This window comes from Entelurus aequoreus, linkage group LG14 (genome assembly GCF_033978785.1).
Source record: "Entelurus aequoreus isolate RoL-2023_Sb linkage group LG14, RoL_Eaeq_v1.1, whole genome shotgun sequence".
NCBI lineage: Eukaryota > Metazoa > Chordata > Actinopteri > Syngnathiformes > Syngnathidae > Entelurus > Entelurus aequoreus.
Genome location: NC_084744.1, coordinates 41082358 through 41100249, shown reverse-complemented (window position 1 = coordinate 41100249; position 17892 = coordinate 41082358). Strand labels below are relative to the sequence as shown.

The 17892-nt window shown below is 39.1% G+C and overlaps 1 protein-coding gene across 1 annotated transcript in view; it reads right to left on the bottom strand.

The window, feature by feature from the left end:
- Positions 1-17892, bottom strand: part of map3k20a (mitogen-activated protein kinase kinase kinase 20a) — a 121899-nt gene that overhangs the window by 41824 nt on the left and 62183 nt on the right. The window contains exons 7-11 of the mRNA XM_062069902.1: positions 16913-17050; positions 11892-11978; positions 6292-6366; positions 6110-6216; positions 242-377 (exon numbers count right to left, since the gene is read on the bottom strand). Of these exons, the coding sequence (XP_061925886.1) occupies positions 242-377; positions 6110-6216; positions 6292-6366; positions 11892-11978; positions 16913-17050 (543 nt within the window). The remainder of the gene's footprint in view (positions 1-241; positions 378-6109; positions 6217-6291; positions 6367-11891; positions 11979-16912; positions 17051-17892) is intronic.

Below are 17892 nucleotides of genomic sequence, written 5' to 3'. Positions count from 1 at the left end.
ACACCCATTGTAAAGAATGTAAGTTGGACGTAACTGGTCATGACATGTGAATTAAGTTTATTCATGCCGCAATGCACCAACTAATCACTTATCTTATTAGCCATTTATTTCCTCCAGGGCATTGCCGCTTCTGCTCCTGTACTTATTATAACAGCAGTGAGGAGGCGCTGCTGAGGCCACATCCCACAGGGTTGTTGGCGAAAGGTGAAGTGAGACGAGGAAATGCTTAGCAGCAACTCACCGGGCTGTTGGATTGTTGGATGAGTTTGCTCTCCCACATCTTTAGACGGCGCTCCCGCACCTTCAGCTCCTGCTCTTTGCTGCTCAGTTCTCTCTCCAGCTTCTTCAGCCGCTCCAGCGTGGCTTCAATCTCACACCTGCAGTGAACAGCAGAACTTATCACCCAGAGTCAAGGAAAACCCTCTTTGACATGTTGGTGAGCATCTGGATAAAGGACTGTATTGTCACTGTTGAAGTTACCATTGATAATGGCACCACCATAAATGTCCAAATAAGGATAGGATAGACCGGGGGCCCCAAACTTTTTGACTCAGGGGCTGCATTGGGTTAAAAAAATTTTGGCCAGGGGCCCGGCTGTATATATATATATATATATATATATATATATATATATATATATATATATATATATATATATATATATATATATATATATATATATATATATATATATATATATATATATATATATATATATATACAGATAAAATAATTTGTGTTAAGTTAAAGTACCCATGATTGTCACACACACACTAGGTGTGGCGAAATTATTCTCTGCATTTGACCCGTCACCCTTGATCACCCCCAGGGAGGTGAGGGGAAGCAGTGAGCAGCAGTGGGCAGCAGCGGTGGCCGCGCCTGGGAATCATTTTTGGTGAATTAACCCCCAATTCCAACCCTGAGTGCCAAGCAGGGAGGTAATGGGTCCCATTTTTATAGTCTTTGGTATGACTCGACCAGGGTTTGAACTCACAACCTACCGATCTCAGGGCAGACACTGTAACCACTAGGTTATATATATATATATATATATATATATATATATATATATATATATATATATATATATATATATATATATATATATAGTACAGACCAAAAGTTTGGACACACCTTCTCATTCAATGCGTTTTTCTTTATTTTCCTAACTATTTACATTGTAGATAGTCACATCAAAACTATGAATGAACACATGTGGAGTTATGTACTTAACAAAAAAAGGTGAAATAACTGAAAACATGTTTTATATTCTAGCAAAAGGTGGCTATTTTGAAGAAACTAGAATACAAAACATGTTTTCAGTTATTTCACCTTTTTTTGTTAAGTAAGTAAGTTTTGATGTGACTATCTATAATGTAAATAGTCATGAAAATAAAGATTGGATGAGAAGGTGTGTCCAAACTTTTGGCCTGTACTGTATAAAGAGGGAGGTGTCACAATAATAAATGCAGTAGAGGGGACAGACTGGAATGTTCCACATAGTGACAGAACATCAGGTATTGTCATGTAACGTACACATTTTGTGTAATTATAACAATAATAATGCTTGATATAATACAATATACACTACCGTTCAAAAGTTTGGGGTCACCCAAACAATTTTGTGGAATAGCCTTCATTTCTAAGAACAAGAATAGACTGTCGAGTTTCAGATGAAAGTTCTCTTTTTCTGGCCATTTTGAGCGTTTAATTGACCCCACAAATGTGATGCTCCATAAACTCAATCTGCTGAAAGGAAGGTCAGTTTTGTAGCTTCTGTAACGAGCTAAACTGTTTTCAGATGTGTGAACATGATTGCACAAGGGTTTTCTAATCATCAATTAGCCTTCTGAGCCAATGAGCAAACACATTGTACCATTAGAACACTGGAGTGATAGTTGCTGGAAATGGGCCTCTATACACCTATGTAGATATTGCACCAAAAACCAGACATTTGCAGCTAGAATAGTCATTTACCACATTAGCAATGTATAGAGTGTATTTCTTTAAAGTTAAGACTAGTTTAAAGTTATCTTCATTGAAAAGTACAGTGCTTTTCCTTCAAAAATAAGGACATTTCAATGTGACCCCAAACTTTTGAACGGTAGTGTATGTACAAGACATGATTGATCCTGTTATTCCTCTTAAAGTAGGCCAAGTTGACTGACATTGTGTCTACACGCTAACAATAAAACAGAACAATGCAACTGGTTGAAGGAGAGGGAAGACATGCACCCCTGAGAGGCAGAGAGGGTAAACACAATCCCACAAGCATGTGGTTGTTGTGGCACAGACAACTATGAACTATGACAATACACCTCATGCAGATTTGACTTCTAATGCTGGCTTTTAGACTTTTTAGTGTGTTACTTTCAGTTGCTGTGAAAGTGACACACATCACAATAAGACTGCAAACATTCTTGCCACACCCTGCTTTTCGGAGGTGACTCAGACCTCTTGAATGACTGCACAATAAGTGAGGCTCCACTTACATCTCCATAGACTCATGGGATGCTGCATCTAAAGTAGGTTTTACAATGGTTACTTTTCATTGACACTATGTATTCAATAGTATATAGTGATTGCAGTTTGCAATGGTGCAGAGCAGCGGCATTATACTGAGGGCTTGTTTTTTATGCTAGAAACACCTCTTATTCCATCCATCCATCCATTTTCTACCGCTTATCCCTTTCGGGGTCGCCGGAGCCTATCTCAGCTGCATTCGGGCGGAAGGCGGTGTACACCCTGGACAAGTCACCACCTCATCACAGGGCCAACATAAGCATATTCTACAATTTTTTGGTCCTAGGGGACTTGCTCGGGGGGAGGGGGGGCGGGGGCGTGGTTATGGGCGTGGTTAAGAGGAGAGTATATTTACAGCTAGAAGTCCCCAACTCAAGTATTTCATATATATATATATATATATATATATATATATATATATATATATATATATATATATATATATATATATATATATATATATATATATATATATATATATATATATATTATTATATATATAAATAAAAGAAATACTTGAATTTTAGTGTTTATTTATTTACACATATACACACACACACACACAACACTCATCTACTCATTGTTGTACTTGAAAGTACAATGCTTTGTTAAGGGTTGAATTGTCCATCCTCTTTCTATTCTCTGTCACTATTTTTCTAACAATGCTGAACACCCTCTCTGATGATGCATTGCTGTGTGGCACGCACAAAAGTGCTTTCATCAAATGCACGAGAGTGTGGAATCTTCCATCTCTCCCTAGCATGGCCCAAAACCGGTCAATCCTTGCTTCCTGGGGAAGATCTTCCCTGGCAAGCAATTGGTACTCCAGTACTTGTACCCGGAGGCTGGTCAGGTCCAATCGCAGCTGCGGCAGACTTTTTTTTTTTGGGGGGGGGGGGGGGGGGCGTGGCCTCCAGCTCTGGCTGAATACCGGGAGTTTGTTGGGAGAAAATCTGTCGGGAGGTTGTCGGGAGAAGCGCTGAATATCGGGATTCTCCCGCTAAAAACGGGAGGGTTGGCAAGTATGGGCAGAAGTTAGCTAATTGCTTTGTAGATGTGAGAAACAGCGGGAGGCAGTGTGCAGGTAAAAAGGTGCCTAATGCTTAACCCAAAAATAAACAAAAGGTGAGTGCCCCTAAGAAAAGGCATTAAAGCTTAGGGAAGGCTATGCAGAACGAAACTAAAACTGAACTGACTACAAAGTAAACAAAAACAGAATGCTGGACGACAGCAAAGACTTACTGTGGAGCAAAGACGGCGTCCACAATGTACATCCGTACATGACATGACAATCAACACTGTCCCCACCAAGAATAATAAAAACAACTGAAATATTCTTGATTGCTAAAACAAAGTAGATGCGGGAAATATCGCTCAAAGGAAAACATGAAACTGCTACAGGAAAATACCAAAAAAAGGGAAAAAGCCACCAAAATACGAGCGCAAGACAAGAAGTAAAACACTACACACAGGAAAACAGCAAAAAACTCCAAATAAGTCAGGGTGTGATGGGACAGGTGGTGACAGTACACCTACTTTGAGACAAGAGTTATAGTGATTGGTTATGGTTTAAAGTCATATCCAACAATTGCGACGACGACTTTTTACTGTCAACAGAGTTTCGTTTTTTAATGATTTCTGCTGGTGGTGTGCCTCCGCATTTTTTCAACGCAAAAAATGTGCCTTGGCTCAAAAAAGGTTGAAAAACACTGTTTTAGTGAATGGGACACCCAAAAATGTACATGAAAATAAAGAAAGTGGGATTAACAATATTAACTATGAACAATAAAACACTGAATATTAACAACATATTTTACTTCTCAGACCAGCCCCTCTATAGTTGTGTATCTTTTACAATCAGGCAATACACAACAAAAATGTAAAAAAACAGCAAAATATGAATGCAAAGTGTAATAAACACCTACAATATGATATATTATAACTTTTATGCAGAAATTTGCTGTGACGTAGATTACCGTAATAACTCCTATACCACCCAAAAGCGCAGATTTCAACCATTGAAATACTTTTTATAGCAAGACTTACGCTCATTTAGAAACATCACTGCACATCTAAATGGCGGAGACAGTTTTGTTGTTGAAGCTACGCTGCTGCCCACTGCTCCCCTCACCTCCCAGGGTGTGATCAAGGGGATGGGTCAAATGCAGAGGACAAATTTCACCACACCTAGTGTGTGTGTGTGACAATCATTGGTACTTTAACTTTAACTTAACTTAAGATCTAAAAAAAATATGTAGAACATCCGGTGGGCTGAATTAAATATCTTAACGGGCTGCATGTTTCATGGGGCGGTAAAGCTCGGTTGGTAAAGCAGCCGTGCCAGCAACTTGAGTGTTCCAGGTTCGATGCCTGCTTCCGCCATCCTAGTCGTTGCCGTTGTGTCCTTGGGCAAGACACTTTACCCACCTGCTCCCAGTGTCACCCATACTGGTTTAAATGTAACTAAGCTATTGGGTTTCACTATGTAAAAGCGCTTTGAGTCACTAGAGAAAAGTGCTATATAAATACAATTCACTTTATGTCTAGAGGGCTCTCATAATGATACAAAAATCTTATTCAGAAGGTTGTAAACTGTTTATTTTATGCTCTAGCTTAATCTAATTCATGGTTCCTCTTTGCAAAATTTAATTCATCACAGTCATGTCCGGAACCAATTAACGAGGCACAACTGTAATAGAATACATGAAGTTAATTTAATTTAAAAAATACATTTAAATGGTTTGTAAAAACAGGAAATAATGAATGAATTAAACAAAAATAAATATATAAATAAATACTCCCCTGTCAATAAAATAATGAACACAACTATATTGGTAAAACTGTTATTGTACAAGTTTACTTGCTCAACTTCTCTGATAACTTTTAACTCTCGCATTCAACAGGACCTTGTCCTGCCCTGTTCTGACTTGTCTTTACAGAACATATTGAACATTTGAAAGGTCAACTTTTTCTTGCCTTGAAACCCTAAATGCAAACCTCCAAACTTGAGACGAACACTGAGGGGGGAAACTAAAAAACGAGCGCAAACTACAAAACACGGCCTGGTGGAGTCGACTACCGTCCGCCACCTGTAGGACTTGACTTTGTACACGTGCCCCGTCTCTAGTTTCACCTGCGCGGACACGACGGCGCCAACACGCCTGGTGGAGGAGAAGAAGAAGAAGCCACGCGGCGCCATCCCCGCCGAGGGGCTGATGCAGAATAAAGTAGCAGCTGAGACTCAGGCTGTGCTAAACATCAACTGAACCTCCAGCTGCTCATACAGCCCAATTAAACACTTCTACTTGAAAAAGATGGTGATTATTTTTAGGGCCTTATGGGTAAAGAGAGGAAATATATCCAGATGGAGGATTCTTTCGAGGTTTTTATGCCTTTATGTCGCCATCAGTCAAGTCATTAAAGATCTATATGAAGCGTCTCCACTCCTTTTTTGTATTTCCCCGACCCCCGTCAGCTACATTTCCACATCATTCTTTACAAACAGTCGCACATTTCCTTTAGGCTGAGAGTGCATATTGACTTCTAAATACATTTAGTTGGCCTGCAGAATGGCTCATTACTTTACCTCCATTCAGACTTGTTGTGGAGGAAAGAGTTGCACTGTTCGGAGAGTTGGCTGTCGTTCCACATGGACTCCAAAGTAGACAGGATCTGCTTGAACGTCGGCCTCTCCTGAATTGACAGAGCCAACTTTTAGCGGCCGGTGTTGTTGGCCACGATGGCAGTTGAAGTAGTCACGCGACTTACTTTTGGATCTGTCCTCCAGCAGTCCCTCATCAGCTCTGCAAAGCTGGCAGGGCAGCCGCTGGGGATGGTTAGCCTCTAGAACACACAAACGTACACCTGGGTTTTAGAAATATACCTAAAATAATCCAATACAAGAGCTGAGTGAGATGTTCAGATAACTACAAATACCAGATTGTTCCATACACTTGGCTGGAAAAATGTCTGTCCACTACAGGGGACATGAAATCAAATAATTGAGAATCAATGGGACAACATGTTATGCCCTCACTCATTAAAGGCCTACTGAAATGAATTTTTTTCATTTAAACGGGGATAGCAGATCCATTCTATGTGTCATGCTTGATCATTTCGCGATATTGCCATATTTTTGCTGAAAGGATTTAGTAGAGAACATCGACGATAAAGTTGCAACTTTTGGTCGCTGATAAAAAAAAGCCTTGCCTGTACCGGAAGTAGCGTGACGTCAACAGTTGACAGTCTCCTCACATTTCCCCATTGTTTACACCAGCAGCTAGAGCGATTTGGACCGAGAAAGCGAGGATTACCCCATTAATTTGAGCGAGGATGAAAGATTCGTGGATGAGGAACGTTAGAGTGAAGGACTAGAATGCAGTGCAAGACATATATCTTTTTTCGCTCTGACCGTAACTTAGGTACAAGCTGGTTCATTGGATTCCACACTCTCTCCTTTTTCTATTGTGGATCACGGATTTGTATTTTAAACCACCTCGGATACTATATCCTCTTGAAAATGAGAGTCGAGAACGCGAAATGGACATTCACAGTGACTTTTATCTCGACAATACATCGGTGAAACACTTTAGCTAGAGAGCTAACGTGATAGCATCGTGCTTAACTGCATATAGAAACAAAATAAATAAATCCCTGACTGGAAGGATAGACAGACGATCAACAATACTATTAAACCATGGACATGTAACTACACGGTTAATGCTTTCCAGCCTGGCGAAGGTTAACAATGCTGTTGCTAACGACGCCATTGAAGCTAACTTAGCAACCAGACCTCACAGAGCTATGCTAAAAACATTAGCGCTCCACCTACGCCAGCCAGCCCTCATCTGCTCATCAACACCCGTGCTCACCTGCGTTCCAGCGATCGACGGTGCGACGAAGGACTTCACCTGATCACAGATGCGGTCGGCGAGACGGAGGAAGTTAAGGTGAGTTCGGCGGCTAGCGCGTCTGCTATCCATCTCTGTCCTCCTGGTTGTGTTGCTGTAATCCGCCGCTAATACACCGATCCCACCTACAACTTTCTTCTTTGCAGTCTCCATTGTTCATTAAACAAATTGCAAAAGATTCACCAACACAGATGTCCAGAATACTGTGGAATTTTGAGATGAAAACAGAGTTTTTTTGTATAGGATTCAATGGGTCCGCATACTTCCCGTTTCAATGATTGACGTCACGCGCATACGTCATCATACATAGACGTTTTCAACCGGAAGTTTAGCGGGAAATTTAAAATTGCACTTTATAAGTTAACCCGGCCGTATTGGCATGTGTTGCAATGTTAAGATTTCATCATTGATATATAAACTATCAGACTGCGTGGTCGGTAGTAGTGGGTTTCAGTAGGCCTTTAACACATCATAATGGGACTGTCTTGATTAAGGCTGGACTAGTAATCGAATGAGGTGGCGACTTGGTGTACCCCGCCTACCGCCCGAATGCAGCTGAGATAGGCTCCAGCGACCCCCCGCAACCCCGAAAGGGATAAGCGGTAGAATAATGGATGGATGGATGGATAGTAGAGATGTCCGATAATATCGGCCTGCCGATATTATCGGCCGATAAATACTTTAAAATGTAATATCGGAAATTATTGGTATCGTTTTTTTTATTATCGGTATGTTTTTTTAAATTTTTTTATTAAATCAACATAAAAAACACAAGATACACTTACAATTAGTGCACCAACCCAAAAAAAACTCCCTCCCCCATTTACACTCATTCACACAAAAGGGTTGTTTCTTTCTGTTATTAATATTCTGGTTCCTACATTATATATCAATATATATCAATACAGTCTGCAAGGGATACAGTCCGTAAGCACACATGATTGTGCGTGCTGCTGGTCCACTAATAGTACTAACCTTTAACAGTCAATTTTACTCATTTTCATTCATTACTAGTTTCTATGTAACTGTTTTTATATTGTTTTACTTTCTTTTTTATTCAAGAAATGTTTTTAAATTTATTTATCTTATTTTATTAATTTTTTTTAAAAAGGACCTTATCTTCACCATACCTGGTTGTCCAAATTAGGCATAATAATGTGTTAATTCCACGACTGTATCAGAATCAGAAAGAATCAGAATCGTTTTATTGCCATTGTTTGAGAACGGGTTCACAAACCAGGAATTTTTCTTGGTGTATATCGTATCGGTAATTAAGAGTTGGACAATATCGGAATATCGGATATCGGCAAAAAGCCTTTATCGGACATCCCTAATGGATAGTAATTGAATTTTGATTTACATTTTGGCTTTTCACCATGATCCTAAAAAGATACTAACAGAAAAAAATATATATACTAATGGGCCTTGTGACCTGCATGCAAATTCCTGAGCTTGTAGTGAAAAAAGGACCACATCCACCAGAAGTTTGGAATCTCATCCATGGTTGCCACTCCCATTTGTATCCCACATAAGGGCTGGGCGATATGGTTGAAAACTGTATCACGATATTAGTTGTTTATGTTGGTGGATATCAACATATAGTAATATTTTTTTAATGACTTATAAAAAATATGAACCAGGAGAAAAATATATTGAATGTTAACATTTCAATTTCAACGACTTGTCCAGGGTGTACCCCGCCTTCCGCCCGAATGCAGCTGGGATAGGCTCCAGCAACCCCCGCGACCCTGAAAAGGACAAGCGGTAGAAAATGGATGGATGGATGGATGGATTTCAATTTCAAATGAAACCTTCCTCTGATTATAATCCCCTCAGCTATCAAGGCAGAGAGGAAAGGAAATGTCAACGCAACCATGGAAAACACTCAAACAACCGATGTAAACAAAAGTCTAAAATCACAGTTAACCCTTGACAACAAGCTCTTTACATAAAAAAATAAGGAATACGTAAGAAATGCTTAATAAAATGTAACAAAATAGTGCAACGTGTGAAAATGTAAACACTTTTTTGCCTGTTTAGTGCCAGGAAGTTATGTGGTTATTTGGTCTGTTACTCTTATTCAAGTATGGAAGTGATTTTATGTTTTACCATAATTATTATTTAAATATTATTGGACCAAATTGTCATTTTAAAGTAGCACACTTGTTACATTTGGTTATTTATTTCATTTGTACAGTCCTGCACTTTAGTTCCTACCTGTTGTTTCTCCAAAGAACCGCTTGGAATTTGCCACATTTGTGGATACCTCCACATATGGTAGAGATTAGGGTCGTACGGTATACTGGTACTAATAAAGTACAGCAGTTATAATGAATTAAAATAGGTATTATACTGCCTCTGTCAGTCGCTTCATGTCTTATTTACGTGCCTCCACTTGGACAGCGTCTTCTCCCCGTCATCTTTGTTGTAGCGGTGTAGCGTCAAGGACAGAGTGGAAGAAGTGTCAAAAGATGGAGCATTCAAACTTTACTTCAATCAATAACAGAGCAGCATCTCCTCATCGCTGGCTCACTAGTGCAACAACAACGCCCGAAATGTGTCCCGTGAAAAACCGTCCGACCGGAACTCTCTAATAACTAAAGTTCCTTGGGTGAATAATGTAAACTCACTACACGTTTTAGTGCTTTCATGGTGAGTTTACTGAAAGATATAAGTAAGAACTTTACACTACTTTATATTAGAAATGGCAACAGTGGAGGATGAATGTCACATAACAAGAAGATAGAGAAGAAGAAGAAGATTATCGACTACGGTGTCTGCACGGACTACAAAGGCGGAAGCACGCACATTTTCAGGACTTATGCAGATCCCAAATACAGATCAGCAGGTACCAGAAAGTAAGAAAAGTTGGTTTTGCATAATATTGTGAAACAAAACACCAGATAATATGTCTTACCTTATACACACACCATAATAATACTCCTATGTTGAAGCACAGTACAATACATCAAGCGGTGTGGCTTCATAGCTTACCAAAGTCCTACTAAAACATTTTGATAGATTTTTGAGCGCCGTGTGTAATGTTCTATATTTTCAATGGAACATATAAAATGTTGGTGTTGTTTACTTGAGTCATATTGCAGTCTACATGTATCTCTTATGTGTGACTACCATCATATTGCAGTCTACACGTATCTCTTATGTGTGACTGCCATCTACTGGTCACACTTATCATTTCAGTATGTACCAAATGAAATAGTTTTTAGGTCTGTAAGCACAACCAAAATTATTCCATACATTAGGCGCACTGGGTTATAAGGCGCACTGTCGAGTTTTAAGAAAATGAAAGGATTTTAAGTGTGCCTTATAGTCCGAAAAATACGGTAATTTAAAATAGAATTTTGGTGGTTCAAAATACAAATTTTTTCCAATGAAAAAAAACTTTTTTTTATTAATGATTTCATTATTAATCAAAATAACCGTGATTATTATTTTTGCCACAATCGTCCAGCCCTGGTCTAAATGCAGCTTGTTGTAAAATCTCCGTACAGTAGATGCTGAAGTTTTCATGTTTTTTGCTCACATGCGTAATGGTCCATTGTTAGAATAATTATGTGTAAGTTATCACACAACTCTTATGCTTAAAGGCCGGTGCTATAGTTATTATCAATTGTGCTGAAGTTGCATTTTTCTATCTGTGCAAAGGGACATCGTCTCGTATCAGTGTTTGTGTCCAGAATCGGCCTGCTGACTGCCAAGGCCGAACATCGAGTGCCGTGACGCAGACAAAGCGGAGACAGGGCGATATCACGAGTGTCAGCACATGTGCATTTCATGAATAATCATATATTGTGTCTAACTGGGGCAGCTGAAATGACCCCCCTTCCTTCAGCAGCAGCCTCAGTGATGTAACCAGGGACCTCCCAAATAAATAGAGGAGCACATGGGCTGGACTTTAGAGCGTAGTTTGGTTCTATAACTAGAGTACAGCCCAAAACGTCTCTCCTCATTGAGCTAAATTGAACTCTGTCTCTGCATGATTCCTTGCTTCTTGTCTGTTTAATAGATGTCATCAGTGTTTAAACCTGACATTCATTAAGTTAATTTGATTGTTGTCTCATCTACGAACCCCACCCTTCACCCAAACGCCACAGATACTTTAGATTATGGGAGACATCAAATACACAATGTATCCCACTGGGAAGTCTTCACTTCAATCAAGACGAGGTCAGCAATAGTTTCCATTTATGTGATACATACATGTGCCATCTAATGAGGTCCAAGGCAAGAGCTGTGTGAATGATGCTACCTTTATAGATAGAGAACAATAATGGATCAGTTTAATTAACACTTTGCATGATGCTAGTTGTGGCTTGCAGTGATGTACAACTGGAAGCCTGCAAGTGGATCGCAACGACAAATGAAAATTAATAGCGATCGGCTTGTGTTTCGACTCGTCCGTCTCCATGTTTGCGGGCAAATGTGTCATTAAAATACCTCGTCTTTCTCCACAACGAGCCAAGCCACTTGCAAGCCTTCCAGTCCTTTGAATGGTACCTCACGAGTCAGCATTTCCCACAGCACCTGTGACACGGGCAGATCTAAATTACTGACAGAATTACAGCACAATAAAACACACATTTAAACAAAAAAAACTAACAAAAAGTATTAATTACTGATGGAGAAATGCTAGAAACATGCTGTATTCACACACTTATTTGCATTTCAACAGCCAGACGTTATTTTCAATGTTTGACTTTCTGTGCAATACTTAGGTACCGGTAAGTCAGGGGTGTCCAAACTTCTTCCACTGAGGGCCGCACACAGAAAAATCAAAGCAAGCGGGGGCCATTTTGATATATTTTTATTTTAAAAACCAATACAATATATGTATAAAAAATATACATTAAGGCCTCCACTCAGGCTTGATCCCGGGGAACCCAAAGGGTTTTGGTCCAAAAAATATTTAAAATGTGTCATTATTCAGTATTATTATTTAAAATGTATCAATATTCAGTATTATTATCTCTAGGTCAACATTAGGTCTACCTGTCAATATAACGTTTTTAAAGATTTAAGTCGTATGCTCTTTTTGTCAAAGAAAACCCTGTTTTTTTATGGAAAAAACACAAAATATGCAATATTTTCACCCAATAACATTTTTAAGAGGAATATTTCAGATTATATATTAATTGGAGCCTTAAAAAGGTCAATAACTCATAACACCATTGATTTTCATTATTATTTTTTGAGCAATGACACTTAAAAACAAATCACACAAAAATTATTGGGGAACCAAAAGGGTCCTACTCATTAAAGTGTTAAAAAATAAATTATGCATTTTTTTTACTGTTTACTTTTAACACAATAATCTCGAGATCAACTTCAGATCTATCCGTCAATTATACGTTGCACTGTTGTTTATGTTTTTTGTTTGTTCGTTTTAGGCCCTTCTTTAAAAAAAAAATTAAAAAAAAAAAAAGCAAAATTTTTTATATGGCAAACACAAAATATGCAACATTTTCCCCAAAAAATATCTCAAAGTGCAATATTTAATGTGACGTAATTGGAGCCTTGGATAGGTCAATAATTCATATTAACATTGATTTTGATTCATTATTATTTTTTAAAGAAAGAAACAGCCTGCATGGCAGCTTTGTGTTATTAGAGTAAACATTGCAACATGTTCTTGTTACATTTCACCTGTTTGGTCTTTCATACCACTTTTTATGTTTTTAATTTTTTTAATCGTATTTTAAAAGGGGCCGTGGGGCCATTAAAAAATGACCTGCGGGCCGCAAATGGCCCCCTGCGGTAAGTAATGTCAAACCAATGTAAAGAAACATTGTTTTAATGGAACTGATGACACCATTAGAATATTAAATAAAGCGAAGACCCACTTTAAAACCAAACATATTTTCCGCACTCAATAGAGATAGCAAGCGCAGTATTTTGAAGAAGAGACAAGGTGTTACAAAGATGGAGCACTTCTACAAAGGTCAACATTGCAGCTGATGTTGGAAATACATAAATGCTTTTTAGTCATGAATGCATCAAGTGTCCTTGTAGAGAAGAACATTTTGGGCTGCCGAAATCTTAAAAGCAACATGAAAAAGGTTAAAAACCTAGTTAGTGTCACAGGTATAATTAAGCCATCGTATTTAGTATGCATTGTTTCCCTCCAACATGTCAGCAATGTATATAATACTAATTGATCAGATTATACGTGTATTAGAACAATTTACAACGAGTTTGCACATGTCTCTACACCAGACCTGGGCAAAATAGGGCCCGCGGACCACATGTGGCCCATTAAGATTTTCAATCCGGCCCGCCTGACGTTCTACATCATTTTTTTAGACCTTTAACATCAAAAGTGTATTTGCCATTATGATGTGCAGTGATGTTTTTAAATGAGCGTACGTCTTGAACTATAGAAAGTATTTCAATGGTTGAAATCTGCACTTTTGGGTGTTACAGGAGTTATTAGGGTAATCTAGGTCACAGCAGCTCAGACCAGGAACAAAGCAGAGCAGCCAGTCCCAAACACATGAGCCAGGAACAGATGCGGAAGCACATTTTTTTACAACAAATTTCTGCATAAAAGTGATAATATATCATATTCTAGGTGTTTATTACACTTTGCATTCATATTTTGCTCTTTGTTACAATTTTGTTGTGTTTAGCTTGATTGTAAAAGATACACAACTATGGAGGAGCTGGTCTGAGAAGTAAAAGATGTTCATACGTTATTAATATTCAGCGTTTTATTGCTCATAGTTAATATTGTAAATCCCACTTTCTTTATTTTTATGTACATTGTGGGTGTCCCATTCACTAAAACAGTGTTTTTCAAATGTTTTTGAGCCAAGGCGCATTTTTTCAACGCAAAAAACGAAGGCACACCACCAGCAGAAATCATTAAAAAACGAAACTCTGTTGACAGTAAAAAGTCGTTGTCGCAATTGTTGGATATGACTTTAAACTATAACCAAGCATGCATCAATATAGCTCTTGTCTCAAAGTAGGTGTACTGTCACCACCTGTCACATCACCCCCTGACTTATTTTGAGTTTTTTGCTGTTTTCCTGTGTAGTGTTTTAATTCTTGTCTTGCACTCCTATTTTGGTGGCTTTTCCTCTTTTTTTGGTGTTTTCCTGTAGCAGTTTCATGTCTTCCTTTGAGCGATATTTCCCGCATCTACTTTGTTTTAGCAATCAAGAATATTTCAGTTGTTTTTATCCTTCTCTGTGGGGACATTGTTGATTGTCATGTCATGTTCGGATGTACTTTGTGGACGCCGTCTTTGCTGTCGTCCAGCATTCTGTTTTTGTTTACTTTGTAGCCAGTTCAGTTTTAGTTTTGTTCTGCATAGCCTTCCCTAAGCTTAAATCCCTTTTCTTAGGGGCACTCACCTTTTGTTTACTTTTGGTTTAAGAATTAGACACCTTTTTACCTGGACACTGCCTCCCGCTGTTTCCGACATCTACAAAGCAATTAGCTAACGGCTGCCACCTACTGTAATGGAAGAGTATTACACGGTTACTCTGCAGAGCTCTAGACAACACCGACACTCAACAACAACACATCATGTTCATCACATCAGTGTTTTATTGTTCATAGTTAATATTGTAAATCCCACTTTCTTTATTTTCAAGTACAAACCCCGTTTCCATATGAGTTGGGAAATTGTGTTAGATGTAAATATATAAACGGAATACAATGATTTGCAAATCATTTTCAACCCATATTCAGTTGAATATGCTACAAAGACAACATATTTGATGTTCAAACTGATAAACATTTTTTTTTTGCAAATAATCATTAACTTTAGAATTTGATGCCAGCAACACATGACAAAGAAGTTGGGAAAGGTTGCAATAAATACTGATAAAGTTGAGGAATGCTCATCAAACACTTATTTGGAACATCCCACAGGTGAACAGGCAAATTGGGAACAGGTGGGTGCCATGATTGGGTATAAAAGTAGATTCCATGAAATGCTCAGTCATTCACAAACAAGGATGGGGCTAAGGTCACCACTTTGTCAACAAATGCGTGAGCAAATTGTTGAACAGTTTAAGAAAAACCTTTCTCAACCAGCTATTGCAAGGAATTTAGGGATTTCACCATCTACGGTCCGTAATATCATCAAAGGGTTCAGAGAATCTGGAGAAATCACTGCATGTAAGCAGCTAAGCCCGTGACCTTCGATCCCTCAGGCTGTACTGCATCAACAAGCGACATCAGTGTGTAAAGGATATCACCACATGGGCTCAGGAACACTTCAGAAACCCACTGTCAGTAACTACAGTTGGTCGCTACATCTGTAAGTGCAAGTTAAAACTCTCCTATGCAGGGCGAAAACCGTTTATCAACAACACCCAGAAAAGCAGTCGGCTTCACTGGGTCATCTAAGATGGACTGATACAAAGTGGAAAAGTGTTCTGTGGTCTGACGAGTCCACATTTTAAATTTTTTTTGGAAACTGTGGACGTCGTGTCCTCCGGACCAAAGAGGAAAAGAACCAAGACATGGGTAACTTACACATCTGTGAAGGCACCATTTATGCAGAAAGGTAATACAGGTTTTGGAGCAACATATGTTGCCATCCAAGCAAAGTTACCATGAACCCCTGCTTATTTCAGCAAGACAATGCCAAGCCACGTGTTACATCAACGTGGCTTCATAATAAAAGAGTGCGGGTACTAGACTGGCCTGCCTGTAGTCCAGACCTGTCTCCCATTGAAAATGTGTGGCGCATTTTGAAGCCTAAAATACCACAACGGAGACCCCCGGACTGTTGAACAACTTAAGCTGTACATCAAGCAAGAATGGGAAAGAATTCCACGTGAGAAGCTTAAAAATTGTGTCTCCTCAGTTCCCAAACGTTTACTGAGTGTTGTTAAAAGGAAAGGCCATGTAACACAGTGGTGAACATGCCCTTTCCCAACTACTTTGACACGTGTTGCAGCCATGAAATTCTAAATTAATGATTATTTGCAAAAAAAAAAAAAAAGTTTATGAGTTTGAACATCAAATATCTTGTCTTTGTAGTGCATTCAATTGAATATGGGTTGAAAAGGATTTGCAAATCATTGTATTCCATTTATATTTACATCTAACACAATTTCCCAACTCATATGGAAACGGGGTTTGTACAATTTGGGTGTCCCATTCAGTAAAAAACTATAAAATTCCATTCCGTTTTTTTTAGGTGGTCTGTCATGACTTTTAAAGAACTCTATGGGACATTGTGACTTTTGGTATTGTTCCTGGAAAAAAGGGACCCAAACACACATACTGTACAGCAGATTTTTACAGTATATATCATTTATACACACATACACATTGGCCCCCCTAGACACATTGTTTTCTCTCAATGTGGCCCCTGAGTCCAAATATTTGCCCAGCTCTTCTCTACACAAAGGCTGCATACAGTAAGTGTTTGAAAATGGCTGTGTGTGAAGATGACTTAGATCATGTGACTTTCCCTAACTGTGGTCGCCGCCACTCACCACAGCGTAGGAGAAGGTGTCACAGGTCTCAGACACGGGCAGACTCTGGATGACCTCGGGCGCCATCCATGGAAAGGTACCCACTAGAGACATGTGAGTCGTGTGGGTCAGAAACTTGGAGGCCCCAAAATCACAGATCTGGAAAAAGACAAAAATGAGTCAGAAAATACTTTTTGCTGCACCGCTTGTTGCCGGGCAGAATTCGCGGCGCACCACTAAGTTGTTCAGTGTCTGAATATAAGACGAAGACCTTACTTGCCTTAAGAGCTGTGCTAGAGTTGACAGACTTACTGGCTATCACTGCTTGGATAACGCTAATGAGTGGGCTGCTTACAGAGGACCTGGGGCCGTACTTATCAAGCTTCTTAGAGTGCCATTTTACACTTAAGTCCTGAGAATTTGCGAAATTTAGTCCTACTCTCAAACTTAAGAATAAAAGCTTTTTATCAACGTTCTTAAGTCTAAGAATCACTCCTACTCTCCACGATATTTAAGAGACCTTCAGAGGTGTCTTAAGTGGTTAGGGTTCAATTCCCACCTTCTACCTTCCTAGTCACGTCCGTTGTGTCCTTGGGCAAGACACTTCACCCTTTGCCTCTGATGGCTGCTGGTTAGCGCCTTGCATGGCAGCTTCCGCCATCAGTGTGTGAATGTTTGTGTGAATGGGTAAATGTGGAAATACTGTCAAAGCGCTTTGAGTACCTTGAAGGTAGAAAATTTATAGGAGTTGCCAGCAGGGGATGGCACTGAGGCGAGAGAGACGTGCGCGAACGTTCAGGGAACGGAACAATGTTTTTTTTTTTTTGATGACGAGCAGCTGATCAAACGGTATCGTTTAGACAGAGCGGATATTATTTTTGTCACAGATTTAATACTTTTCGATTCCTTGTTGATTTCTGCATGTGTCTGCAGTGGGCTAGTATATATAGAGCCACCCACACCAGTTTCAAATTAGTTGCCTAATTAATGAATTGGAAAGA